This window comes from Sardina pilchardus, chromosome 19 (assembly GCF_963854185.1).
Source record: "Sardina pilchardus chromosome 19, fSarPil1.1, whole genome shotgun sequence".
Classification (NCBI taxonomy): Eukaryota; Metazoa; Chordata; class Actinopteri; order Clupeiformes; family Clupeidae; genus Sardina; species Sardina pilchardus.
In genome coordinates, this window is record NC_085012.1 from 24315601 (window position 1) to 24334720 (window position 19120).

General features: G+C 45.3%; 1 protein-coding gene across 3 annotated transcripts in view; it reads left to right on the forward strand.

Annotated features, from left to right (window-relative positions):
- The first annotated feature begins 3784 nt into the window (after positions 1-3784).
- The window catches only part of pde7a (phosphodiesterase 7A), a 28346-nt gene continuing 13010 nt past the window's right edge, over positions 3785-19120 (forward strand). For all 3 annotated transcript variants that reach the window (XM_062521523.1, XM_062521525.1, XM_062521526.1), the window contains exon 1: positions 3785-4809. In XM_062521523.1, coding sequence (XP_062377507.1) covers positions 4672-4809 — 138 coding nt within the window. In that variant the 5' untranslated portion in view covers positions 3785-4671. The remainder of the gene's footprint in view (positions 4810-19120) is intronic.

Sequence of the window (19120 nt, forward strand, 5' to 3'; positions counted from 1 at the left end):
ATCAGTTTGGTTTTTACATCTTTTTGCTTTTGTAGTGAGGTAGTATGTTTGGCCACAAGATGGCGCTGAAATGCAATTGCTGAGTAGCAGAGAAATACAGTATGTGACAATGGTACTACTTCATTTTCACACATTGCACTCCATTGTTACATTTACACCTGTAGAGAGGGCCTGTTTTTGTGCTGATTGATTATTGGTACTGATTGTTACTGATAAGGAGCAATATGAGGCTGATGACTGAGAAAAGCAGTGCCTATTCTGCTTGCATGTTTGTCAGCTATATGAGTTTTTGATGTAGCCTAAATCTGCTTATATAATTAATTTGATACCTTTTGCTGATTATATTATGGGTTTCAGAAAAGCTGTCCAGGATGTAGTTGCATCTAAGAATGGCCTAAGAATCATCACTAGGAGAGAAAACGGCACTTGACCATGCACAGACACATTTCAATGAAATAAATTAATTTCTTAATTTTGTTTCACTAAAACACTTTCCCTAAAAACTAAAAACAAAACTCAATGTAGCCTGGCTATCATATCACCACTCAATAGCCAAACAAATGATTAGTGTAGCCTGAATAATATACTGTAAGATGCGTACTGACTCAAACAGGTAGCTTACTGCTATAATTCTGCCAGATATACTGTAGCAGTTTCTCCATACAGTGCACCGGAACATACTGTAGTAAATTATGGACTAATTTACGGGTTTGGAAAAATAATAATGGTTATATACATTATATTATAAAGTCTTCAATCCTAAATGTACAGTATCTTCTGACAAATCTTGTAACATGCTACGGGTCATACAAGCGTTTTAAGAACTAGTAACTAGTCAACTAATTTGTAAGAAAGATAAGCACAGTGTATCTACATAAACAATGATAAAGACCAGCTGTTATCTTGTAATACAATATGTGAAAACCTTGATTGTGCTGAGCGCCATCATAAAAGCATCCATTTCCAACATGCCACTGCTGGCGCACCTGTGTCAGAGCCTGATCATGCTCATTTGCTAGGACCTCTCGGGGGACGCTTTGCAACTGGATACTTCAACTCTCCAGGGGAATTAGCAGGTTTGCTACTCACCTGCCCTCGTCATGCCCACACACACACACACACACACACACACACATAAACTGCACCTCCCATCCCCGAAGGCCGCTCCTGCTAAGCATGTGTGTCAAGGGAGGGGAGAGTGCCAAAAACAAAGGCATTAATGAAATGGTTTCCTCGTAGTCAGTGAGCTCAGTGGGAGACCCCCCTCCCCACACACACACACACACACACACACACACACACACACCACACCACCAGGAAACGTGGTTGTATGCGTAACATACTGTAGTCACTCCCAAGGAAAACACATGCCAAGAACTACACATAGAATACCTTACCATGCAGTCAGCTAACACTCTCAAAAAGTGATATTAATTTTCATTTGATATTAGAGATTCAATCACATGTATTGAAGGGAGAAATTTGAGCTATAAGCATAATGCAATTCAATTAATTGTTTTACTGTGTTTTACTAATGTTAATATTAACAATATTAGCTGTAATATTGCATAATAATAATAGTAATAAAATGGTCAAATGTTAGATGGGATGGGATTAAATATGTAAGCAGCAGAGTACAGTGTTGGCGTGTGTCCAGAGCTTTCAAATGTTCTGGAAAATGCATGGCAATGTTAAGCCGCCCTGTCCTATACCCCTACCAGTGCTGGGCAAATACCAAGAATCTGATTCCTCTGGGGAAGGGGGAAAGCCCAGGGTTGTCAGAGTGATTGGACACAATTTTGCCTGGTTGCCTGGAAAAGACATAGAAGAGCTTAGCAGGGGTCTTGACTCTGTTGAATTGTATTCAGAACCATGGGAGGGGGGAGGGAGGGAGGGAGGGAGTGTGGTGCTGATTATGCCCTTCACTGGCATACAGCCTGGCTGTTGCCATGGCACAGTTTACTATTGTCCCAACGGTTGGTGATGAACAAAATATACTCATGTAAAGAAAAAAAAAAAATATTATATATATATTGTGCATATATACCGGTATGCAAAACCCCCCACATAGGACATAGGAATGTGTCAAAAACCAACATTGTATTATAGTCATTGTGCTGCCCTTTACACTAAGTAACAATTACCAAAGAGTTAAACAGTCTGGTACATTTGCAAGTTGTCTGGAAAGACCGCACTGGTATGGCACTGCTAGATTATGTCACCTCTCTTGAGTCTGGAGTCTGAAAACGCTCCAACACTAGGGGAGGTTCAGGCCACATTTTTGCAAATACCTTTCAGTAAGTTGTAAGGGGTATGTTGCTGTTGACAAATATCACAGGTGTTTGTTTTTGTGTGCAGCGACAGGACTGTTGTTGTGGTGGTTCGTTATAAACAAATGTCTTTATAGATGATGCAATGTGGCTTGTAGAAACTCCTGGCGAGATAAGCTACAATTTCAAAAATGTGCAACCTCATTTTTTTTGGAAAAACATCTCATAAAATAACAATGATTTAGATGGCTTTGCTTTGATAATTTAGGTGTGAACTTAAACAATTTTGTTTTGTCACTGAAAAAAGTGAAATGAGGAGAAGAGTACACATAGACGCAACATCACACAAGCCCTGTCCATACACTGAAAAAAAAACAGTATCATGTAGTTTCAAGATTTTTCCTCGGAGCTCCCTTTTAAGACAGACATTCTGTCATAATATGGCATTCATGATAGTTCATATCAACATATCAACCCAAAAGCCCTTCACTGGGAGTGTGTTTGCTTTTAGAAGCTCTATTGTGTGTATTACTGTATGCCCAATCAGAGTCATTTTTATTAGCCTAGGACTACCACTGTCGCTGTCTACATCTAAGATATTATAGACATTTGGAATAACAAGGAAGTTAGGGCCTATGATGCAGATGTGCTGATACTTGCTGGTGGTATAATATGCAGCACCTCGCATCTAATCCCAGAGGCCCCTGTCACTTTGACACAGCTACAAGCACTCTAGCACTCCACTGCGAGCCACATGCAAAACCTTGCAAACACTAACAGTCCAGTTGGCTCTATATATGCTCACAAACATGCTGTCTTTTGGATATATGCAATTGCCTATATTGTTGAAAGCTTGCCTCACATGTTCGTTGGTATTTCTGTGCTTGACCACAAGAACTAGCCTACATTAGCCAGCCTAGGTGTCTAGTAGGAGCAACAGGTGTTAGTCGGTTCTATATGCCCTCAGGCCTACCACCAAAATGGATTTGAAAATGATGTCAAAATCAGCTGTCTGTAAATAACATAAATCCCAGAAAGTGGCAGGTTGTTGCATAGCGCTGCATGCATGTGTCTAGTGCGTAGCTGCATGAAGAAAATCCTTAATGACAGGGAGAATTCATTGTTAAAATAAAATAATTATTTGCTCAGGCTTATACTCTACACACGCTGGTTTCCTTAACATCAAGAAGAGTTAACTGAGGCTGAGGCACATGTACAACCAGATGACTCATGCAAGAAAGGTAATCACTAGAAATGATGTAGACCGGCTGCAGGGCAAACCCCTTTGTGGTGGAATACCCTTGTTGTGGTCCGTGCAGTCGGTGAACGACTGCATAAATCAGTCTTGGAATCGCCCCTGACAGTCCCTCCAATAGAACCGGCTGTACTAAAGCTGCTCCACGACATCGTCCAATCAGCCATGGTGTAATATTAGTAGTCGCGCAGCAATTGGTTCAAAGAAAAGGAACGTTTTGTATGCGCTTCAACAGCCCCATCTCTGGCAGGTGGTGCATGTTCGGAAACAGCCTACAATGTTTAGGAAGATAGCTAGGTAGTCATAGGTTATCGGCGTAATTTGTTTCCCGTTTTCCTTTACTTTTTTATACGAATTTCACAGTATGTGCCAATACATGTTCTGCACTAGTGCCGAGCGTGGTTTGGGTTCTTCAAGTCACTTTCTCTTGTATATTCTGTGCACTGAGTGATTCCGATGCGGAGTGGATTACGGGTGCTATCTATGCCTGCGTTGAGAAAAAAAGGACTGAATAAAGGCTGATAGTTTCTCTGCAAGCACCACAGACCTTGAATGAAAACCGTCGAACCTCTGTGAAGGCAAGTTCCTGCACATTTAACCGCAGGGTTTTTTCACTTTTGCCATTTTTCCCAAGCATCGATATCGTTTCTGAGTGTTCTTGCCTTTTGTTTTGATTTAGAGGCACACTGCGGAGCCATTTCACGATGAAGCACGACTGAACGGAGTTTAAAAAAATGAGGAAGCATCTTTTAAAAGATTCTTTAAAGATAGATGCCTCATCATCTACAGGCCCAGATCTTGGTGAAAAGGGGGAAAGGGATCCATGGAGCCAGATGAATAAAATCGAGTGAAATGGAACACGAGACACGCGGACGCAGAAGCATAGACAATGTATTAAAGACGGCGATTTGTGCAAGTTTGAAGTCTATCCGAAGAAAATGAAGTACTCCGTATGCTAAACGTGAAATTGAGCATTATTGTACTCTTATTTTTCTATGTATTTCATAAGGAAGATTTCTGTTGGAGAGGCTCTGCTAACAACGCTACCCAATCCATGAAATTCCTTCTCCAGGATTTGGAATAGTTATCCATTTTTATATTTTCTTATTTGAATTTTTGATCTGGATCCAGCGTTGATATTATTCAATGGAAGTATGTTATCAGTTGCCGGTTTTGCCTCTAGACAGGCCGGTTCCCAAGCATGTACTCAGCCGGAGGGGAGCCATCAGTTTCAGCTCCAGCTCCTCTCTGTTCGGGGCCCCCGATCCACGACAGCTGTCACAGGTATTTTGTTTACATTGACATCGATTTTACATTTTCTACAGGATGGAAGACATTGCATTCACGATTAGTCGATGATAATGTCTGTTTACTGAAACCTTTGGTATATTTCGAGGAGGAACAAACAGGTGATTCATGGGAACCCCCTCCCTCCTTCAAACATGCATTTGCTGCTACTTCTCTGGAGGTTTACCAGAATTGTGTTTGATGTATAAATAGCGAAATTGTTCGTGTGTCATTCTAATAAGGAGATTATCGAAAGCAAATGCTTGTTGACAGAGAAAATGTGACATATTGTCATCACCTCCCACCACCCCCCTCACCTCCCTGCAACTTATAAAATTGCACCCAGCTGCAGGCAACATAGGGTTCTTTCAAGTAGTCATGTATTCAGTATTTTCCAAACTTGTATGGTAAATTTACCCTACTGAGACAGATGTGTTGTTACTGTTCTGGGATTAGAGTTTTGACTGTAGAGGCGACATATCTGTCGCTTGATGTAGGCCTAATATTTGAAGTGTATGTGAACATAATGGCCTCCAGCACACTGAATTTCTTCTTGTAAACCAGGCTTTGAGAAAGTTTTGGAGAACATTATTGTAATGTGAAGTAATTGAATATTGAAGAGCCCCCCCCCCCCCCCCCCACACACACACACCCATCATTTACCTCCACAAAGGGAGAGCTTTATAATTTGCTTAACTGGTCTGAGTGTCTGTTTTGGTCTACAGTGTGCTATCAACTCCAAAATAAGGGCTAGGCCTTGGTCACCGAGCAACTTGTATTGACACACGAGCAGATGACTTGGACTGTTTGTACACCAGTTATTACTCAAGTCTCAAAAGGGAACATCACATCCCTCAAATTTCAGCCCTGTGTTTCAAAATATAATTGTCTTGGTGACTTCTAAACTTCATTGTTCACCTTCGTTAACAGCACACGTTCATACTCTGGCGTATGCAAGATTTATGTGTTGTAGTGAAGGATTCTGCAGAGGGCCAATGATCAGAGTGAGAATGGAATTCTCATTAAATGAGAATTTGTAAAAATAACATCTTGCTTATATGTACACATAACCCCCCGTAAGCTCTGTTTTAAGTGTGTGTGTGTGTGTGTGTGTGTGTGTGTGTGTGTGTGAAATTACTGGGTTTACATTGTTTATGTTAAATTAGTCAAGGAATGTTCTCGGAGACTCCGAGCCCTCAGTGTTCCACTGAGAGGCCTCTTTAGTATCTCTGGTCGACCACCCACAAGCTTTTTATTAAGAACTGCCGTATCAGACCGCTCAGCTGTGTCCAACCCCTTTTTCTCCCACTAGTACACCATTACAGTCACTTCCCCTTTACACCGCACACACACACACACACACACACACACACACACACACACACTCACACACTCACACACACACACACACACACACTCACACACTCACACTCATACACATACTGAACAGACACAATCATGCAGACGCAGTATATAACACACAACACACAAGCACACAAAGAAAAACACAATGGAAGTTTAGATGGGGCACATTTATTGTCGGTTACTACAACATCAGCAGGGATCTTTAGTACATTCTCAGACATGTCCCCTCTCCTTTTCTTTTGTGCTTCTTCCACATGGCAATGATGCATGTGGGGGAATGCTGATATAGTGGTGGGGGTCTGTTGTCAGTGTGCTGCCCCCCCCCCCCAACCATGAATGGCCCTGTTCGCAAGCAGTGCTGTGTGACCAGGGGGCCTCAATGCATGGGCACTTAGGCCGACTGGCAATGAAAGGCCCATCTCTCTCTCTCTCTCCTTCTCTTTCCTACTCTCTCTCTCTCTCTCTCTCTCTCTCTCTCTCCTGGCCCATTAGATGAGCTGTGTGGGGTTAGAGGAGAGAGAGAGAGAGAGAGCGGTAAAGTGGTAAATTCCACGGCGGTGGGGTCACGTTTGCCTGTTGTTTTTTTCCCCTGGCTGTTTTGTTTTGGACTCATTTGGAGGCAAGGTGGCACGTTGTGGCGGCATGTCAACGTAAGCCTTTCAAGCCTCTCATGGCACTTCAGCTTCATGGAATGCTCACAGTACCCTCAGTAATGAGAGAGAGAGAGAGAGAGAGAGACTGTGTTGGACAGACAGAGGAACGGTGAGAAAGTTAGAAGTAAAGATTGTGCATAGTTTTTAGGGGGCTTCTATTTGCCTTTTGTAAACACTGCATTTTCCCATCTGTATCTGTTGCCAGTAAGTGTGAGCTGCAGTTGTGTGTGTGTGTGTGTGTGTGTGTGAGGTGGGGGGTGGGGGGGGTCGCCATGCTGCTGTGTTTGTGGGAGCTTAGGCAGGCTACCATTGCAGAAGGAGGCAGTAAAACATGTGCATGGGCTCAGGGGGCAGTAGTTTGGCCTGGTGCCCACAACGCAGATGGCTAGAGTCTTTTCTTTCTCTCTGTCACTCTTTTACTTTCCTTCTCCTTTCTTTCTTTCTTTCTTTCTTCTTTCTTTCTGGTTCTCTCTCTCCATTCTCGTTATGTTCGTCAAAGACAAGCCCATGTTTTGCTCTAGTGAAGACCTTTGCAGTGAGCTATCATCTACAGTGGAATGGAGTTTAAATTAGTTTAGGTTTTGGCAGGTTGTATGTGACAGTGTAGAAATAACTCACCAGTAACCACAACCCTTAAATGACACTTGCAAACAAAGGCGTGACATGTGGCCTTTATTTGTGATCATGTGAACATAGTTGCTCTACTTTAAGATTAATTAACAAACTTCCATGATCATGGTTTGCCGTAATAAAATGAAAAATACCGGCCACCAAAGCAATATCATCAAAAACGTTCTAGCAGTGCCCCGAAGCAAGTCTGCATTGACTACGTTTGGTGTTCGGCGTACTGTCCAGTATCTCCCCCTCCACCCAGTCCCTAACGCACTTGCAATCAGCAGAGAGGTGGGTGGGGTTGTCCTGGCATGGGGGTGGGTGGGGTTGTCCTGGCATGGGGGTGGGTGGGGTTGTGCTGGCATGGGGGTGGGTGTGGATGACATTAACATACAGTAAAGCGTGACTCTTTCTGCTACTCAAGTTCAGAGCATGAGGCACCCAAAAAGCAGTCTTGTGACCTGCACGTGACATGAGTGAGGTATGTTCAGTTCACCCATAAATCAGCACGTCTGATTTTCGTCTTTACGCTCGAATGTGCCGCAGGACACGACACACAATGTTGCTTGCGGCCCATCATGGCTCTGCAACCCCAGCTGTATGTGTGTGTGTGTGTGTGTGTGTGTGTGTGTGTGTGTGTGTGTGTGTGACTGTTGGGGCCTTGGCTTTGGCGATGACGGGCAGTTACACACACACACACACACACATATGCCTCACCCACAATTTGCCAAGACTTTGACATTTCCAGTTTTCTCTGACACCCAAAGAGCATGAAGGGAACGGTGTGGCCGCAGGCTCTGGGGCCCGGGAGTGCTGGCCTGTCATCATGCGGCCCGGCCGCAGCTCTGACGGCAGCTCTGACGTGAGCATGAGAACCAGATCGCGAATAGAGCGGCTCGGAGAGGCTTGGAGAGACGCGTTGTTCCTCCAGAAGCCTATCGCCAGGCGACTTTTTAAGACAGGGCAGGGTGAGATGAGGGTGCTTTTTTTTTTTTTTTTTTTTTTTTTTTTTCCTCTCGAAGGAGTTTGTTTATCTTAACTTAAGCGATAAGGTTTTCATGCAGGGCTGCTGGATTGACGTAGTTTCAGGATGTGGTAAGAAGGAGCTGTTCAGAGGTTTGGGTTTCACAACTCGTTCTAGCATGTAACCCGTGCGTGACTGAGGGCTGCAGGGCCAAATCAACAATATAAAAAGGACTAGTATGTGTCAAGAAAGTAGTGAAAACAATGAACAAAAATTAAAAGCTTTTCGTGTTATGCTCCATGAATTGCAAATGCTCTTTGAGAGCAAGACAAACATTCTTTTGTGTGTGTGTTTTGAGCTTAAAAACATAAACAGTTTCCAAGTTGTTAGTTGTTGCAGCTTTTGACAGGAACAGGTTTGGTCGCAAGTTAATGGGACAATCAATCTGGAGAAGGTATTCAAATTTGCCATGGCAGAATACACATTCTAGGTTTCTCATTGTAATGTTAATAAAATGTAAAGTTCTGTTTAATGGTATTGCCATTTCTCTATGACTTGTGCAAGCCCAGATACTTCTATCATATAAGACTACGGGCTATATGCTGAGTGGACATTTTGATTGGGAAAACACAAAGCGAAACAGACCTTTGGACCGTTAAGTTGTTCTACAGTTTGAATGCTGTTTGAACCGTGAGGCTTGTGCGGCCAAAGCAAATTCTGCAGTTAGCTGCTGTGGGATAAACCACAAGCAGCTGAAATACGGGCAGGCGTAGCTTCCCCATCAGACTGATGGCCCTGTGAACTCTGAAAAGACGTAAACACTGCTGTTGATATCAAAAGGGATTACTGTAGTAGTCTGTTTTAGAGCATCTGCTGAAACTCCCTTACTGACCTTTGTTCTGAGGACTTGTCCTACACAGTTCTCACGGTCCACCATGTGATCATGTTCTTGATGTACCGTAAGATCCCAACTATTAGCCGCGCCTTATACATTGACTTTGCAAAATTTCTTCAGATATGAGGTTAATACACGGGGGAAGCTAATATGGTATTAATATGCTTTTGTTTCTTTTAACTTGCATAAAACACTGTCCTGTGGCTTTATACACAATGCGGCTAAAACACAGGAAATGACTGTACAGGCATCTTGGTAGTTCTTGACCATGGTAACACTATTGTGTGCAGTGCGGATGCATCATATTATCCTGTGTTACTATACCCATATGGTTCTTGAATGTTTGTTCGGTCACGCATCAGCATGCTGTTTAATGTCATTGGACTGATAGGGGCTGAACAACATTTCCATGAAGAGCGATTGTATGCATGATTGTACAACTCGATCCTTGATGCGTCACCGGCATAGTTCCTGTGTTGCGCACTAAAACCTCCTGACGCACTGACACCTCATTTAAGAGCCGCGCTCTCAAGATCATAATGGCTGTACAAGACCACTAATAGCCCATCAAGGTTCAAGTGTCGGCACATAAAAAGTTGAGTGCCCAGGTAAACTCTGTCCAAAGGCGTGTGTGTGTGTGTGTGTGTGTGTGTACTCGCACGTGTAGTAACAACTATCTCTTCTATATACCTTGCTGTAAAAGCCTGTGTTTATTGCCCCCCACTTACAGGAATGCACAGTCCCGTTATGCAGCTTTTTGCTGAGTGTTGGTGGTGTAACTCATGAGGAAGCTCTGAATTTACGAGCCTGTCGACCGCGGCAGCTTTAATATCTGTGAGTTTTGGGATGCGTTGTGGATAAGACTTAATGGCGTCCAGGCCTGGCTTGGCTTCCTGTTTTATTTACCCTGGCTGCCCCTTCGATCCCTTCCCTGCGTGCGATAAATGGCAGTAAATCAAGAGGAATCAATGTGCTTATGAGTTGTCACTCTTGGTTGTGATGACGCAAAAACATTGGCGATATCTAAATAGTCGTTGCAATCAAAGCAAGTTTGAACTGAACTTTTGTCTTTAAACTCTCTTTTATGGTGTTAATGGTTTACATTGTGCAGTGTTTAGCAGCACATCAGATGCAAAGCCGATGGTGCAAAATGTTACAAATGCAGATAGGGGAAGAGGCGTCAATGTCCTTCTGGGAGAATCAGCCAATCCACAATGACAACATACCTTGTGGCCATCAGTGCCACTTGATTGACCAGTCCCAAGCCCCGCCTCCCATTGTTATTGTTGCTAGGTGGGACAACTTTGGTCAGAACTTTTGCCGCAGAGCATGACCGATGCCTATATGGTCTCGTCTCTCCCTATGCCACATGTAGACAGAGGAGTGATCCTTGCACTCTGCATCATAGATGAGGTTCTGTAGCATAGAAGAGATTCTGTAGCGTTCCAAACTTGTTTTAAAAACATAATCGGGGGATTCGACTTGATGTAGCCATCTTAAGACGTCCGCAAACGCGATGATTTCTGAGATTGTGATACGTTTTCAGCTATGCCATGCACACTTCTGGTCCAACGTATCAGAATCTCAGAAATAATCACATTTGTAGTCGTCTTAAGACAGCTACATCAAGTCGAATACCTTGGCTTGAGGTCAGCCAATTACTGCCTCATTGGCTTGTTTGAAAATGAGGGTAGAAGTGAGCACACTTTGGACGTCATTCTAAAGATGGCGGTAGCCCACTTATCCCTTTGGCCGAATTAGTTAGCCTAGTATCGCAATGAATTTGGCTAGAGCGTTGCCCCCTCTCTCCAGTTCTGTATAATGCCTCCATGCTAAAGATCTACCCAGTGTCACCAAGGACAGGAAATCAGCAGTATAATGTTGTTGTTTGTTTGTTGTTGTTGTTGGCATCTTGACCATGAACATACAGTCGTGACTGCCACGATTGGGCAGATGGGCTTTGGTCTGTGGCAGGGACCCCCCCTTTCTTTCTCTCTCTCTCGCTCTCTCTCTCTCACACGCACATACGCACACACAAAACACACACACACACTCTCTCTCTCTTTCTCACGCTCTTTTTTTTTTCTCTCACACACACACATTCTCTTGCACTGTTCACTGTTTTTTTTATATTTCTCATTCATGGTGGGGCTCCATCTTAGGCTGGGTGAACCCTGCCTGACCTGCTGGCAAATTTGGATTTCGTCCCAGCAGCTCAGGCTGAAAACCTGCACATCTATCTCCCCTGCTTCCTGTCCACAACCTTTGGGTCCAATCACAAACTAGCTTATCCAAAAGACGCCCCTGGATCTTTGGTCTGATTGGTTGTTCGGACTATCCAACCGTAGAGAGTCATTTGAACTATGCCCACTGATCACACCTCTTGTGCAGTAGAAAACAAAGCGCAGGCTCCCCAGACTAATGTTCAATCTTAAAAGATTGAGTTGGTATGGTGATAGCCAGACTAGCTCCATCTCTCTTCAAGCTGCCTTTTGCCATCCTGAGATACACATGCGTTGCTCATGACCACCTAGTTGCTAGTCAAAGACAGGATCAGAGACTGAACACTCAACCACGGTGAAAACGAAGATTAGTTCAGTAATTGTGTTTTCGGTGCCTGAAAATAGTACTTTTTTAGATGGGTTCACTAGTTTGAAAAAGCAATCCTTACATTTGGCAGACTGAACTTACATTTGCTAGCATGTAGCGTCACTTTAGATTACAGACTCCCATACAGGACAGATCCTACTAAAAAACAAAAAACATGTTGATTACCGTGATTTGTTTGATGATCAAAATAGATTTTCTAATCCGGATGTGCCGCAGACTTTGAACTTTTAAACTTTCACAGAGAATGAAAGGTTATTATGTTTTTCTGTATGGACAAGAGTACCCAAAACGTTGTTGTTACATACTTTTTAAAAATATACATATACTGTATTTTTTTAAAAAACATTGCTGTTCCTCTTGTGGACCTCTCCGTCCATAAACTCCCCCTCCCTTGTTAGGCTGAAGTGCTTTCTTTAACAGAGCATACGCATCATGGCTGCCAGCCACACATATCCAAGTCCGTATGGTGCATTGGTGGTGCCGATGTGGACACGCTCAGAAATGAACAAGACATGTACGGGAGATACAGTGTTCACATGAACATCAGGGGTGGTAGTATAGGTGTAGCATGTGACTGTACATGAGCATGCAAGACTGGCTTTATTGGCGACCCTGGATCTGAATTATGTGGCCTGACTTCAAGTGCAGACCCCCAGTGGAAAGAGGCCTTGTCAGCCCAGGCCAAGCCAGACCAGAATGGACGAGACCAGGGGATTCCATGGAACCGGAACCTCTGGAGGATTTAGGTCACTTACTCCAGCAATTGTGTTTCCAGAAAAAGAAAAAGCATTGCACATCTGTGGTTCTCAACTTTCAAGGCACGGTGTGGTGGATTCAAACCACATGCGCCTGAGGCCAGACATCTTCATTGCCCCAAGTCGGAACAGGACGCCCCCCCCCCCCCCCCAAACACACACACACAGTGTGTGTATCTGACCCGAACTTACATCTTTAGTTTATTTAGTCTGTGACGTAGCCCCTGTGCTGTGGCAAAGCTCTCCTTTTACAGAGGAAATCAATAGGAAATGAGCATTAAGCGCCGGTTAGATGAGCCTCTACCTTTGACCCAGTTGGAGAGGAGAGCCAGGGGAGAGCGTGGTGGGAGACTGCAGCAGTGCCGTAGAGGCCGCAAGTGTGTGTGTGTGTGTGTAGAACAGGCTCCTCACCACCAAGCACCAGAGGCAGTCTTCTCAGCCCCATCAGCCCTGCCGTCAGCAGCGGGGAGATCGTTGCGTGGAGAGAAATGGGAGAGAAATAGTCTGGCTATCACCACACGAAGCTCAGTCTTTTAAGATTGAGGTTTAGTCTGGGAAGTCTGCGCTTTGTTTCTACTGCACAAGAGGCGTGATCAATGGGCATAGTTCAAATGACTCCATAGGCTTTTGGATAGTCCTTCAACCAGTCAGACCAATAAGGTGCAACTTTTGGATAAGCTAGTTTGTGATTGGACCCAGAAGATGTGGACGGGAAGCAGTAGAGATAGATATGCAGGTTTCCAGCCCACGGAGGTATTATATATACCTGGAGAGAGTGATTTGAGTCCTGCCCTGCGTACTAATTAATGGTGGAGGCTAGGCTAGTAAATCCGGCCAATTCATTGTCATCACCATATTGAACACTGGAGCTCGAATCCAGCGGCAGTCGACTCTGACCATGCGGCAAGTTCCAAAGCTGGAAATGACGCATAGACCAACGGCGTTTTTTATTGGACATTCTGTAAAAAGAGTGTCGTCCTCCGGTTCAGAGGGTGGCGATAATGCACATACCTTGCTTGCCGCGTAATAAGAAAAAGAAAAAGTTGCTCAAGAACGCACACCAGAGTCCGAGTGGAGTCCCGCACTCAGTAACGTTTTGCTGTAGCTGCTGGACAGGTATCCGCCCACTAACATGTACGCGCATGAGAGCTCGTACACAACACAGACTTCATGCGGCGCCATACTTGAAAATGGCGTATGCTAGCATGCCGAAGCTTATCTGCACGGTCTGGACCACCTTGACCCCCACCAGCAGATCAGACAGTTATCCCAGCCTAGAAGAGAAATGGAGTGAGTGTCAAGTGAGAGTAAAGCGAGATGAGAGACTTAAGCGTTAGTAAGTTTCCTTTATTATCAGTACAAAACCAAAATCGTCAAAAATCTACTACTACTAGTACGACTAAATCTGCTAAAAGAGAGAGAGAGAGAGAGAGTGAGAGGAAGGGAGACATTGTGGGACAAAGAGGTGATCGTTTTCCAAACCCACCTCACCTGTGTTCAAGGCCAACCTCAGTCACAGCATAGCTTTGGCATAGCCCTGCTCTCACCCCAACTGACGTGCAGCTTTGCACTTTCTCTCTCTCTCCCTCTCTCTCTCTCTCTCTCTCTCTCTCTCTCTCTCTCTCTCTCTCTCTCTCTCTCTCTCTCTCTCTCTGTGTGTGTGTGTGTGAATGTGTGAGTGTGTTTGCTTGTGTGCTCGCGTACTGTCTGCTGAGTCTCATTCTCTCTCTCTCTCTCTCTCTCTCTCTCTCTCTCTCCCTCTCTCACACACACACACACTCACCCACACCCACACACAAATGCGTGCAGTGTCTGTTCGTGTAAGTCAGGGAGGCTGTGCCGCTCCGGTGGAAGGGGGGTAAGCATAAGCTCCAAGATGAAAGTGCAAAATGAAAAATAAATACGCTGCTGTACCCATTACAGAACCATGCCGGTCCTGATGTTGATGGCTGCGTGTGTGTGTGTATTCACGTGTGTGTTTTTTTTGGGGGGGCAATTTAGTAAACAAAGTGTACAGTGTGCACCGGGTCTGTTGAGAAGACGGCTTCTGCTGTGCTTTCTCTGCCTGGCCCCTCCTTGCTCGTGCGTCAGTGTCACCATACGCCTGGTTGGCTGTCGCTAGGAGCCTGTAGGGGGAGGGGGGCTATGGAGGGAGGGAGGGAGGGGGGGCAGTGTGTCGCTCACAGAGGACACAGGCAGCCCCTGCCTGCGCTCTTGCGCTTGTGTGTGTGTGTGTGTGTGTGTGTGTGTTACGGTGACGCCTGTCCCATGATTGTGCGGTCAGGTGACGGCAGCATGGCTAAGACAGCTGCACTAAGCCCCTGCGTGAACGCTCGCTGTCTGGGCCTCGAGTCCGACTCCATCAGTGAGCTGCTACTTATCTGAGCCAAATAGGAAACCCACACGCACACACACACACACACACACACCGATACACCGCTCACTTACGGCCGCTCAAGCTAATCTTTAGCCTCCACACACAGTGTTCGTCCAGAATCACTCGCACATATACGCACATGGAGAAACTATGATCTTGAGCATACTGGAGGGCCAATGGGAATTGCTTTGATTTGGTCTCTAGTGGTGCTTCTGGCCAAATGGATGTTCTCTAAGGTAGGTGGCGTATTAGTGTGGCCACACCGATCTGGTAGGTGTGGTGCGTGCTTAGCTTTCTTAAATACACTAATACTGCTGGACTTCTCCGCTCAGTGCACTTTAGGTTTTCAGATTTGGTAATGAGGTCACTTTGTGTGTGTGTGATTTTGTTACGGAGCCGAGAAGATACCAACTCAATTGTTTTCCCCCTAAATGTCAAGTTGGCCATGGTTTGCATCAATTGTGTCTACACACCAAGATTAAACATTGATTGTGCTTAAAAGCAGAATATGTTACCTCTGAACGATAGTGACTTAAATCGCCTTTGAGATTTAGTCACTTCCCGTTAGTTAGCCGTATAGGTTTTGCATGTCATTGGAAGAAGGGCATTACGATTGCAGCATTGCCTCTTTACATTAGCTCAATAGCCAACTAATAATAACACTAAAGAACAGCTTAAACCAAGCCAGTAGATTTAGAACCTTCTAATGTCTGTCGAGGCTTGATGTTGCTAACTCATGATCCAAGATCATATCTACTTAATGGCCTCTGAGAGACGAATCTCTCTTCCTGAAGTCACAACAGGGTTTTTTTCCCCCCCTTGAGTAATGCTGTACTGTTTGCATGTTGAATGGAGTGTGTGTAAACTCTCCATCTTCTTCTGCCATTTCTCATATTGTTTTACACGGCGCCTTGATGTTTTCCCTCAGCATGTCTGGTGGACGGTGGAGATTCTCTGGCAAACGAACCTCAGAGCATAGATAGGATTCCTCATGTATCTGAGAGAATGAGTCAAGGGGTGCTACTTAGCCCAGTCATTTTTGTAACACGGTTTGCATTGTCGTCATCCAATCGCCCCGCTTTCCTTAAGGTATTGAGAACAACACCATCGGTACTTATCTGACTTTAACGTTGCATCTTATAGTGGATCTCGGCACAATGACATCTCAGTATGTTCATCAAAAAGTGCAGTCCTACACTCTTTTTTTGTGACTTTGAAAGTAATAGGCTGACGGATGAACAGGACACAACTCTGTTGTTCAGCCCTGACTCCTGGTCTCATCTGGCCCTGGTTTGGCCCAGCAAAGGCTAAAAATGAGATGACTAATCGAGTTTAGGCTAATCCGTCGTCTGCTGGTGTCAGACAGTTTTGTGTACCTGCCCCCGGTTGGGGTTGGAAGACGGCTATAGTTGTGACGTAAACCAGAGGTGGCTATGCCGAGATGTCGCAGGTGTGAGTTATGTTTTTACTTGGGTGTCTGTACATCCTCATGTGTGAAACGGTTGTTTCAGCAGTACATGCTGGAGCCTGTGCAATGAGCTCTTCGTTCTTTGTAGCAAACATCTCTCTCTAGCAAACATCTCTCTCTCTCTCTCTCTCTCTCTCTCTCTCCCTCTCCCTCTTGAACAATTTGCGTCATGGCTGGCTTCTTCGTCTTTCTGTCTATAACGAGCAAGGTTGTTGCTGGTTTATAGCTCTCTGGCCTAAAACCTAGTCCTCTGTGAGGCACAATGGGTTGCAAATAGAGGTGTTCATTGTCAAATGCACTGAAGATGCAAGAGAGACCAGATTCAACTGAAATCCTTTAGTATTTATTATGGCATGAATATGCGTTGGTTCATAATCGATCAAACATAGAACACAGTAGCCAGCCTGTGTTCCACAAATCTGTCCCCCCCCCCCCACACACACACACACACGCACATACTCACACTCAGACACACGCACGCCACACATCACACACATTAGCAATTACTCATACACTAAACAGCAGTGGTGTGTGTAAACAGTGTGGTTGTTGATGCTAAAATATCACCATGCCAGTTGCTGGCTGAGTCAGACAGCGGGAGTTGAGTTGGCTCATAATTTTTCGAAATGGCTGGTTGGGAGCTTGCGGTGTGATGGCGGTGCTGATGGTGATAATCAGTGGTCGGTAATGGGCGGCGGTGATGGCGCTCGACGTCACGAGGCTTTTGTAGGGCGCGACCCTGACGCTTAAGTTCGACGTAAAACTGTCGGCGACACCCTGGTATTTCGCTCTGACAGAACCAGCGGGGTTATGATGGGTCATTAGCTGGCCTACAAACAAATACCACGCAGGCTGGGCACGCAGTCAGATGGGTGCTTGAGAAGCCGAGAACCTGTCCGTGGGCATCCACTCACCAGCTCGACTCAAAACCATTTATAAAAGCTGCAAACTACTTTTACGGTGTCTATAAAGCACATCTTAAGACAACAGGTCACTTGTATATTATGCAAACATGAAACGAGGTAAACTCAGAGGTTGAGCCTATTTTGAGGGCCAGTCGTGTTAAGCAGTGTTTCATCTGAAAATGGAGCCGTGCCAATAAGCCATCAGGACACACCATAGTCATCCTGTCCTTCCCAAAAACAAAATGGCGTGGCTGTGATTGGCCAAAGGCAAAAGGCTGTTAGATCTGGCTGGCCGTTCTCTCTCTCTCTCTCTCTCTCTCTCTTTCTCTTTCGCTCTCTCTCTCTTTCTCTCTCTCACTCACTCTCTCACCCTCTCTCTCACTCTCTTTCTTTCACACACAAACACACACACACACACGCACACAGATAAAAATCTGCGCACATCTTTTCTTTTTTTTCTGCCTCTCTCCTTCTTCTGTATTTCTTTCAACTCACACGCCAAGATCGTAAACCCTGTGTAGTTAGGGGGTTTATTCCTGTCATAAAACTCTTCCTGGTCGTCTGGGAGAGCGTGGCTTCCCGGGCTTTTGGCACACAAAGGGAAGGGTATTGCTACAAAGTGTTCCACTTGCTTTTTTTTTATTATTCGAGAGAAGCCGAGGGGGAGGGGGAGCCGCGGATTGATAATGGATAAAAATCAACTATGCAAATTGGTTCAGTCCATTGACGTCATAGTCTGAATTGGATGGCACCAGGGGACACCCTAGCCAGTGATTTGAATGCAGCACTGGAAGCCAGAGAGAGAGAGTGAGAGAGAGAGGGAGCGAGGGAGTGAGGGAGTGAGGGAGAGACTGTGTGTGTGTGTGTGTGTGTGTGTGTGTGGGGTGGATGGAGAGGTAAGCCAGCATGAGGCAAGCCTGGTCCTGTCCTATCTGCGTCTAACCCTGACTACATACACGCCACACACACACACGCACACACCAAGCACACACACACACACTCTCTCTCTCTCTCTCTCTCTCTCTCTCTAACGAAAACAAACACTGGCAGGGGGAGGTCTTTTGACAACATTACCCACAGAGATCCCAGCGTTCCCTATGGCTGCCTGCGTGTGTGTGTGTGTGTGCACCCATGCGTGTGTGCACGTGTTAAAGGCTGTGTGTGTGTGTGAGTGTGAGTGAGCTGCAGATGACTTTATCCCTACCCATTCCCATGCAATGCTAACATACTGAGGCAGACATATCCACCACCATTTCCCCTGGCTTCCCAAAAGCACGACTATCTCTCCTGATTCTCTTTTCTCTTTATCTCTCTCTCTGCCCCTTTTCTCACCTCCACACCACACACACACACACACACACACACACACACACACACAGACCCAACATGCATTCTCCATTCCACCACCCCTTCTCCATCTCTGCTGTATCTTTTCCTCTCTGTCTAGGTCCTTTTTAGCACTCTGTCATTCTCTCTCTCTCTCTCTCTCCTGCTGTGAGGTTCCTTGCGTGCCTCTTAAGCTTGGTCATCTTTGTTCTTGTATTAATCAGCAAATGGCTTAGCCACACTGCCAAAGCGTATGCGGCTGCCACTGGGCACCGCGAGGGGGATTAAGCCGCCGGTCCTGGGACTAGATTGCGCTCGGGCGTGTTGAGAGCCTCTCTCCGCCGCAAGCCCCGCGTGGAAGTGGAAAGGCCAGGCCTA